This window comes from Ictalurus furcatus, chromosome 22, assembly GCF_023375685.1.
Source record: "Ictalurus furcatus strain D&B chromosome 22, Billie_1.0, whole genome shotgun sequence".
NCBI lineage: Eukaryota > Metazoa > Chordata > Actinopteri > Siluriformes > Ictaluridae > Ictalurus > Ictalurus furcatus.
Window position 1 is genome coordinate 6291734 of NC_071276.1, and position 10949 is coordinate 6302682.

The 10949-nt window shown below is 37.5% G+C and overlaps 1 protein-coding gene across 1 annotated transcript in view; it reads left to right on the forward strand.

The window, feature by feature from the left end:
- LOC128599291 (leucine-rich repeat-containing protein 43) overlaps window positions 1-10914 on the forward strand; it is a 28547-nt gene extending 17633 nt beyond the window's left edge. Inside the window, exons 10-13 of the mRNA XM_053610808.1 lie at window positions 94-306; window positions 5723-5789; window positions 9624-9708; window positions 9941-10914. Coding sequence (XP_053466783.1) covers window positions 94-306; window positions 5723-5789; window positions 9624-9708; window positions 9941-10040 — 465 coding nt within the window. The 3' untranslated portion in view covers window positions 10041-10914. The remainder of the gene's footprint in view (window positions 1-93; window positions 307-5722; window positions 5790-9623; window positions 9709-9940) is intronic.
- Window positions 10915-10949: the final 35 nt, after the last annotated feature.

A 10949-nucleotide genomic window follows, 5' to 3' on the forward strand; every position in this document is an offset into this window, starting at 1 on the left:
TGGTGTTTCTAAATAATCATACTTAACAGAAATAATGCTTTCAGAAAATATACTGGCATAATTTACTAATTTGGGATCTTAATGTTTTGTTAGGCCACAACGGCAGGTACAAAAGCAAAAGATAAGAAGAAGAAAAAAGAATCAGAGCTCAAGTTGATTCATGAAAAACCTATCAAGCAAAGCCTTGGTTCAGTTCATGTACACCTGAAAGAACTTTTGGAAGGAAAAGATCAAATTAGAGAAGAGTGTAACTTGGGGATATACCATTCAGATCACGCCATCAGAACAGCAGTCATCCAAGAAAAGGTAGGTCATTAACTCTCAAAACAATTATTGGCACCCCTATGAATTCATATGAGAAAAAAATATATTTGATGTATATTCCCATTGATATTTTACATATTTTAGTACACCTTGGTGACAAGGAACAGTAAATTGTTCAACCATGACTTCCTGTTTCTCAGGGGTATAAATATGAGGTAACACATAGGCCAAATTCCCTTAGTCATTCATAACAATGGGTAAGACCAAGGAATATAGCTGTGATGTGCGGCAAAAGGTTGTTGAGCTTCACAAAATGGGAAGTGTCTATAAGAAAATAGCACAAGCATTGAAAATGCCCATTTCCACCATCAGGGCAATAATTAAGAAGTTCCAATCAACTCGAAATGTTATGAATCAATCTGGAACAGGACTCGTGTCTATATTGTCTCAAGGCACTGTGAAGAGGACGGTTCGAGTGGCCAAAAAATCTCCATGGATCACAGCTGGAAAACTACAGAAGTTAGTTGTGTCTTGGGGTCAGAAAGTCTCCAAAACTACAATCACCTACATCACCACAAGTTGTTTGGAAGGGTTTCAAGAAAAAAGCCTCTACTCTCATCCAAAAACAAACTCAAGCGTCTTCAGTTTGCCAGACACTACTGGAACTTCAAATGGGATCGGGTTCTATGGTCAGATGAAACCAAAATAGAGCTTTTTGGCAATAAACACCAGAGGTGGTTTTGGAGCAGACAGAGAGGTAGCCATATGGAAAAGTACTTCATGCCCACGGTTAAATATGGTGGTGGCTCTTTAATGTTTTTCTGCCAGAGGACCATAAAGCTTAAAATGGGCCATAGTTGGAGCTTCCAGCAGGACAATGATCCAAAACATACATCAAAATCAACACAAAAATGGTTTACTCGCAAAGTGAGAACTGCCGTAGAGGTCCTTCAATGCCAGGGTCTGTGCATGCTTTTCTTTCTATCTCAACAACTAACTGCAGGGTGGACAGTCTCAGTACAAGTGAAACCATGAAACCAAATGACCAATACATCTGACCTACCATTTGAAGAGTCCACACTTTTTATGTCATGCCATATTCTCAAATTATGGAAAATAGTCAATTCAAGTTCATCCACATGTCTTAGAATAATACAGGAGGTCATAAAGATATGGAAAACAGCATTCATCACGGAAGCCCTCAAGCAAACCCTCCATGGACGTTTCTTGAGCTTGATCACTACTGGGGCACAGGCCCCTCCAAGAATTTGAGAAAAGTACTTCAAAATGTATAGGGAAGAAATTTTTTGCAAAAACAGCACCAAAGCATTCAATTCTGGTGACTTTTGGAGTAGTATTTATTCATTTGTCTGTTTGTTTGTTTGTGTATATTTTCTTGAATCATACTATGTAACAAACATTAATGCAAGTATGCGCTGTAGAACATTTAATTAGTTCAATTTTACAATTTAATTTACTGTAAAGGGCTTTGCTGAATGCAATACTTCAAAAACAATTATTGCATTAAAAAAAAAACAACTCACCCCCAGCTCAGTTGGAATATTTTAAACTTAAGTGTGAAAGGGTTAATGCTTTGACATTTTTACCATATCTGGGTAATTTGTTGATCTTGTAATTGTAGACTAAGGTCCTGGTTATAAAAGATTGATTTGAGGGGTGGAAAAATTAAATTCTGCATTGAAATATAGATCATTCAAATGCAACGTTTGTCCCTGCTCTCTGCCTGGGGTGTAACCTGGCCTGGGCTTTTGGGGCTGTAGCCCTGAAAGTTTTCTCTTTCTTGCCACTATGTAAATGAACATCAATAATAGAAGACGGCAGTGTTTTAATTTTATATCTTCACTGAACAGAGGCGAGACCAATCAGACAGTTTACAGGAAAATACGTGGAAATACTCGTGTCTTATTGACTGACAGCTCTCAATTCTACCAAACGCTAGCTCACACAGTCAGTTGGTGTGAGGGGAAAATGGATATATGCCGATTTATTACCAGTAAAGCGACTGAAACCGAAACACTAAATTACTCTCGTGCACAGCGAGGGGGGGTGAGGCGTTGAACCTCTGTTCGCTGAGAATAAAATACAACACTCTGTTTACTAAGAATAAAATACAACACTCTGTTTACTGAGGATAAAAATAAAACACTCCATTCAATAAGATGCAAAATTACAACACTGCCGTCTTCTTTTACTGACATTCAGTTACGTAGTAACAAGTCAATAATTTATCAGGAAATCAACTTACGTGGGAACAGCAAAATTAAAAAGGGTCTAGCGATGCCCCTGAAACCCTCCATGCATCTTTGAAATGCTGCTGGTGCATTTGTTAATCCGAAAGGCGTGCAAACCCATTCATAAAACTCCAATGGAGTACTGAAAGATTTAACATACTGTATCTAGATTTCTCCTTCATGCAACTTTAATCATATGTACTGCCTTGTTCTTAATTGAAAACCACGAGAATCCCCCTAGGTTATCATTTAGATCATGTATCCTTGGCAGCAGGTATCAAGCTTGAATGATCTTATGTTGTAGATTTCAATAGTTAACACACAGACATAGACTGCTGTCTTTCTTACAAGCACACACACACAAGTGGTGATTAAAACGATGATGCTGTTTTCTGAAACTGATCCTCATCTGAGACTTTTTGAGCTTGTCTGTTAGACTGGGTCACATCATGGGGGCAGTGCCCGTACTCTTGACTGGAGGAAACCATGAGATACATCATGGAGAAGCTTGATTCAGGGGGAATGCTAGCCAGGTAGACCACTATAGGTGGCTCCAGTGCTTGCTGACATACTGCAGCCATGCTAGTAAGCCTTCAAGGGTGATTAAAATTAAAGAGATCTTGGAAGTAGGTTCAGCCTACAGCTAACCCCTAAGACCACAAACAGGAACATGTCCTCAACCCAGTGAGAAGGACAGCAGCTCCAGTTCTCTGGAAGCATGGTTTCTTTTTCCTCAGTAAATATTTCCTAGAATTTAGGGCAGCTTGGCTGACATGGAATGTTATGATGTAGCAGACCTGGAAAATTCACCCAGGCACACCTTGGGCAAATAGGGTTCTCCATAGTGGAGCCCTCTGGGACGAGGCATAGTGGGCCACATTGGGTCCATTACACTCTCTATGGTACTAAGTATTCAGCAATCAGATCGCAGTGGCCTACATGAGGCCCAAAATTTATTCAGTGTGAACCTAGTTTCCACTACCATTCTCACTAGTAGTTGGAGCACACTGGGACTCTTTCCCCAGGGTGATCATGTAACAGAACCCAAGGTTCCTATCTAAGATTAGGTGTCTCAAACCTAAGAACTGGGTGACTGACATTACAATGTGCTACAAGGGTAAATCTACAGATTGCTCCCTACCATGCCCATTACATACCTTATGGTGCTATGTGAGCTGCACAATGGCTAAATGCTCAGAGAATCAGCTATTCATCTGGCATGCTGTCTGTCTAAGCATTTTTGGACCATTGAGTAATGGGTCATCACCATGGCCTAGAAGCACAGTATTGTGATGGTTTTATGAATTCTGGATAATTGCCAAGGTTCAAGATCACTCAGAACCTGGGCCAAACTCAGCATGAACATTACATAGTCTTACATTTCAATCTGCAGTTTTTGTTTTGTGGAAAGAAAAATAAATGAGAAAAGGGTCTGACCACAAAAAAAACTAAGGTGGAATTATTCGTTAATATATTATCGTAATAAAATAAATATCAGGTATATAATCTCACCAACAAAATCCAAATCTTTTATCTGTAATGTGTTTGCTTAATACATGTATTACATTTTTCTATTGTTTTGTTGCTCCCTTATATTTCCAATTGATGCTTGAACTATTTCACATATTTAATACAGCCAATATACTATATAAAATCTTTAATATTTTAAAACCTTTCATGTTTTTAATGTAATATTATTTAATTAATACTTGATCCGGATAAAGCTGTAAATCTGAAAAGGGTTGGACTAGTTAGGGATAGCAGATTCAAAAGCAACCTTATCTAGAAATGTCCTGATAAATTAGTAGCAAGACGTAGTGTCAGAAATGACCAGACTTAGATCCAAGTGCCGGAGAAGGCGCCCGACAAAACTCTGTTAGTCAAAATCTGAGTCTTATTGGCATTAAAGAGATTTTGATATATTGAATAAATGTAAAAAAAAAAATCATAGGCCTCACGGTGTGCAGAAGGAAACTTGGCTCTATTCTGTCGAACGCCTTCTCAGCATTCATCGATACAATCACCATGGGGCGTCCTCATTTCTGTGCAGCTTTTATTATATGGAACAATCGGTGTACATTATCTGCTCCCTGTCTGTTTTTGACAAATCTGGGTTTGATCTGCATGACATTCTCCAGCCGTAAAGCAATTATTTTGGATAGAACCTTATAGTCAGAGTTCAGCAAACTGAGGGGCCTATAGGAGCCACATTTTTGTTTATCCTTGACTAGTTTGGGTAGCAATGTTATTGTCGAAACCTCCAGTGAGTATGGTAGCACGTGATTATCTAGCGCTTCCTTGATCATGTTGGTAAGAGGGGCCAGTAGTTTTTTAGAAAATGCTATGAAGTATTTGATAAGGAATCCTTCTGGCCTCTGCACTTTATTATTCTGTAAAGAATAGATAGCACAAAGTACTTCCTCCTCAGATACTCTGATGTCAGAAGAACTTTGTCTGCTGTATCAATTTTGAGGATACATTTTGTATAGTGAAGATTGAATGTCGGTTGTCTTCTTGTCTATGTGAGAAGTCAAGCCGTCATTAGAATCCCGACTCGCTTTCATGAGAGATTTGAGCGTTGGCTTTTCTTGATCAGCCGCCATCTTTGCTATGATGGAGATCTCAGTCGGCGTGTCAAAAGTTGTTATATTAAGTTCCTCACCCTTTAAATTATATCACTTCAAGTGAATAACAAAAGTCCCATAGAAAGAAAGAAATGCTTCTTATTTGGAGTTAAGTTAAGGCTCCATATAAAGGCAATTAAGATCAATTGTGATCAACTGATCACAATTGGTGGGCAGTGGTGTCTCAGTGTTTAAAGGCTCTGGGTTACTAATGAGAAGGTCAGGAGTTCAAGCCCCAGCACTGCCATAAGGGCATCTGCCAAAAAATGCCATAAAAATCAATTGTGAGGTCTTCAATCACCTCTTTTGTTCAAAATAATATTCAAAGTATCCTGCAGTAAGACTTAGATTACTGCACTCTAAGCACAATTGAGAGCCTATAGTATTAGACTGTTATTATTATTATTATTGTTATTATTATTATTATTATTATTAATATTATTGTTGTTGTTGTTGTTGTTGTTTTTCCTGTGTTTTATGATTGTTGTAGCTGGCGTTGCAAGGCAAATTTCTATGAATTGACAAAAAACATATTGTCCAATCTAAATGCTTTTACTTTCATAACGATGTTGTCTTCCACAGGAGAAAACTAAGAAGCATAAAGAAGAAAACAAAGAAGAAAAGATATTAAAGCCAACTTCTGCAAAAGGTGATAAATACAGTCATGTGAAAAAATAAGTACACCCCATGGAAATTGTTGGCTCTTTTGACATATTTGTACAAGCAAACATTTTATCATATTTGAGACAATGCTATTAATGAAGTTCATATACTTGAGCAGAACCACAAGGAAAACTTGCATTTTCAATCATTTATTCAAGAGAAATATCAATGGATGTGATATTCCTCTGTGGAAAAAGTAAGTACATCCTTGGCCTCAGAAGCTAGTATTGCCGTCTTTACCAGAAATAATGTCTTGTAGGCGTTTTGCATAATTGTCCACCAGTCTCTGCCATTGGCTTGCTGGAATTTTTGACCACTCTTCCATGCAATATTCTTTCAGTTGCAAGATGTTTGAGGGTTGTCATGCATGTACTACCCATTTCAAATCCCCCCACAACATTTCAATGGGATTCAAATCCAGGATTCAAACCCTCCATTTCTTCTTTTTGAGCCGTTCCTTGGTGGATTTGTTAGTGTGCTTAGGATCATTATCCTGTTGAAAGATCCGCTTTCAGTTCAACTTCAACTTTTGGACAGATGGCCTCACATTATCTTCATGCACTCTTTGATATGATGCAAAATTCATAGTTGAATCAATTAATGCAAGCTGTCCAGTCCCTGAGGCAGCGAAACAACCCCAAACTATAACAATCTCATCACTGTGCTTCACAGTTGGTATGAGGTGCATCTCCTGAAAAGCTGTCTTTGGTCTGCGCCAAACATGTCTGCTGCTTCTGTGGCCAAACAACTCTATCTTTGATTCATTTCTCCAGAGAACATTATTCCAAAAGGCCTGGTCTATGCCTATATGCTCATTGGCAAACTGTAGTCTTGCAAAGGTTTTTTTCCTGGCATGCCTCCCATTCAGGTCAAATTTGTGTAATCTCTTTCTGACTTTCTGATTGTAGAAGCATGAACTTTGACACCAACAGTTTCAAGACATAATAGCAGATCCTGTGATGATGTTATAGAGTTCTTGGAGACGTTCTGCATCAGATGGTCTGCTCTTGGGCTGAATTTGCTGGGATGGTCAGTCCTGGACTAATTGGCAGTTGTTTGAAATCTGTGCCACTTGTACATTATTTTCCTTACAGTGGAATGATGTATTTCAAATCATTTGGAGAATTTTTTAAATCCCTTGCCAGACTCATAGGCATCCACAACCTTTTTTCTGAAGGCCTTACAGAACTCTTTAGATCTTGGCATGATGACACCACACACCTCAATTAAAAATGGAACACCAGACACTAGATGTGAGAGGGGTATAAATAATACAGGTTCCACCTGCACTCCCTAAGCAGGTTCTAATCACTGTCACCCAATCCTGAACACCTGATTCTAATTATATGGATTTGAAGGTGTGATAAATGTAGGGGTGTACTTAATTTTTCCATGTGACTGATCTGTTTTATATTCATTTAAATTGTGAAAATTACCACAAAATGTCAATTTAATGTGTCATTTGATATAGAGTGTATCAACTTTATTAACAGGAACTGTTTCGCATAGGATCAAACGTTTGCTTGTCCAATTATGTCAAAAAAGCCGACAATTTCCATGGTGTGTACTTATTTTTTTTTTTACATGACTGTATATGATGATAAAATAATCATTTATTTCAGTTCTAGTGCAATTTAATTAGTCCTGCATAATCCCAACTACTTTTTGGAATATCCTTCAAAACTCCTCATGCTATTATTTTAATTTTAGTAAAACACTCTGACACACAGTGCACCCAAGTTTGTTTCCTTGGAACATTTCCTGACCTAAATACTGGGGGGAAACCCCTCCTGACGTATCTTGTAAATGGAAAAACTCTTTTGAAAAACTATATCTGCTTTGAGTCAGATATCTGATCTTGAGTGTTACACCATTAGCAGTACTAATTTCTTTATTACCTTAACATCAGTGGATAACTGTCAGGACCAATGACTGTACAGTATATATGAGTGGACAGCATTGCACCATTCACTCCCATTGTGCTTTCTCAAGCCTTTTTTTGGTCAAAATGGGAATCACAGCCTTACAACAAAAAAAGCATGGCACCAAAGCATTGGCAGTAGATACAGCGGGATGGGCAGTGGGTCCACCTCTCACCCGCCCATGTAGTGATGGCCACAGTACATACATGTCCACAATAAGTTACCTAAAGTGAACCTAAAATGAATTACCTATACTTTAAATGGTGCATTGGATAAGTCAAAGTGGTAAGTACAGCATTATTTATTAATATGTAAAATGCTACACTGTAGTTGTATATTTTTTGCAGCTATATTGATTTTGTAATTGTCAGGAAAAGATATGAGAGCTTTGAGTCATGACTGACTGAACTTCTATTTGCTAGCTAGCTGACATTATCCATCATTTTAATCAAAATAACATAAGTATAAGTAGCTAATGTAAAGTACCACCTGAAATTACAAACAGCAGTCAGCATTCACGCTCAACACAATCTGTTTTTTAAGGCAAAACAATAGGTGCTCTCCATTATTTTCATCTAGCTTTACCCATGTGAAGAAATGCTCTTATATCATCTGGTCATCCTGTCAGTGCAATTCTAACCTTACCAAAATATTCGCTAAGGTCATACAGTCTATACAATATCATAATATTGTAATATTCCAGGATGTTGCGCATTTTGATGTCTAAGCTCGGTCTTGTGCTGATATTATAACTAGCAAACCAACATGAGTGAACAAAAGGGTGGCACAAAGCAAGACAGCTAACACTAGCTACCTTTCATAAAAGTGAGTGAACAAAAAAAAAAAAGTGAGTGAGTGAACAAAAAAAAAAAGTGAGTGAGTGAACAAAAGGGTGGCACAAAGCAAGACAGCTAACACTAGCTACCTTTCATAAAAGGTAGCTAGTGTTAGCTGTCTTGCTTTGTGCCACCCTTTTGTTCACTCATGTTGGTTTGCTAGTTATAATATCAGCACAAGACCGAGCTTAGACATCAAAATGCGCAACATCCTGGAAAAACTGCAAAGAACTCCCCACTGAGGGTCTGTTAGAACAGTTTACAGCAGAAGAAGGTATGGCTTTGTTATAGAACTGTGCAGAGCTTTGGAAACATGCATATTCATGAGGCTCAATTGTCATGGCCTGAGGCCATCAATCACCACATCAATCACGCCCTTTTAAAAAATATATATATATATATTTTAAAAAAAGCACCAAATAACACCTATAAAGCACATTTATTCTAAGGAAAACTATTATGGGAGATATTAAGGTTAACTAAACTTGTAGAAATGACAACAATATTGCTGAAAATAATTTGTGGAGCTTTTAAATATATTTTTTAAAATTTTTAAAAATTTTTTCTCAGTCTTCATTAACTAACAAGGGAATGGGCGGGGTTAAAAATTGTACTGCAGCCAACCACTAGAGGGCCTCAGAAACAGTTTGGCTTCACTTTTGACTCTGTCAAACTCATACAGTCATGGGTAAGGACTGTTGTGGTTGGGATTATTTGTATAATGCATGCTGGTGGGCAGAAACCTAATCGAATTCCATCATATAAGACACCAACAAGGAGGTAGTCGAAGTTAAAGATATGGAGCATACATAAACTGAGCCAAGCTTCTAAAGTGTTATTTCTTCAAATAAACAAAAAAAAGAGATGAATTTATATAGGTGCTCCACTTCCGAGAGGTTCATACAGAACAAAAACAATTCAGTGTTACATGACAGAGTAGGTGAAAGCTTTAGATTTGCCAAAACATTGTCAGTTCTTGTACTTCAAAATCAAAATAGAGTAATCTAATCATATTCGGGTGTTCTTTAGATCTTGGAGAAAATCTCTTGTTTCTTTTAATAGGAAAAGGAAAAGGATGCAAGGAGATTTTGGCTGAGGCCTTGGCTGACGAAAGCAACCCTTCCAAGATGGAGCCTCTAACTGTTGAGTTCAGTATTCAGCTGGATAAATGGACCTCTGATTCACAAGCATTGTATCTAAACTTGACAAATTGAACTCTGTGCTGATAAGGCTTCATATTGTTCTGCTCAGGATTTTTCACTGCTAAAGATCTTAAAACCAAATTCATGAATAGCCCATTTTGTGTATCTTGCATTATTTTTCATTACAACTGTAAAATATCCATCCATCCATCTTCTATACCGCTTTATCCTTTTCAGGGTCACAGGGAAGCCTGGAGCCTATCCCAGGGAGCCAATCCATCGCAGGGCACAATCAACTGTGTTATATATATATATATATATATATATATATATATAAACACCTCCAGAACTCATTGTATGTGAACACAGTTCGCCGTGCCATCCACAAATCACAAATTGTATAGGGAACTGTGTACAGTTTAATTTATTCATATACACATTTACACAGATTGTGGGTGGGAGCCAAAATTAGGAATTCTAAATTATTTACATAGGCAGCATTTCCAGTCAACCTTTTTAGCCCCTGTTGAACTGCTTCTCTGACATGGAAAGGCATGCCATATGGAACCACCTGCAGAGGTGACATTCAATCTGGAAAAAGATAATAATAATCTTATCAAATTGCTCAGTAATCAATTATTTTCTCACTCACTCACTCACTCTACACACAGTTCCCTACTTAGTTAAAAAAATTGCACTGAATTACCAAAAACGTCGGTCGAGTCAACAAGGCAGTTATAATGGTGGCCAGCTGACAGACATAAAATGCAGAAAACAAATAAACATGTGTGACATATTAAAACATTTGTGTATAATCAGTTCTTTTTATTATTTCATTAATATGACCTTTTTTTAAGAAAACCATTAATTCCATTTTGTCCCCCTCTTTATGCATTCGTGTAGGTTTTTTGGTTCATGCATTGTATTGTGAAATATCACAAATCTAGAAGGTGTGCATCATAGCTGACACCTACATCAGCGCTTTACAGTTGGGTTTGTGACTGTAGGTCATTCTCTCCAAATGCTATTGAAGTTAGAAACGTGTATACCAATGTCTTATGTAACTTTAACGTCCAACGTCAGACCAACTTTATGGCAGTGAATGAAATTTCAGATAGAAAAGTTCATTGTCACATCACAGTGTTATGTACCAGAAAGAGTGTGACTCCTTATGAGACATTACCTGAAATAACTTTATGAAAGAAAAATATGAAATTATGATTATTATAGATTATTATGTATCATA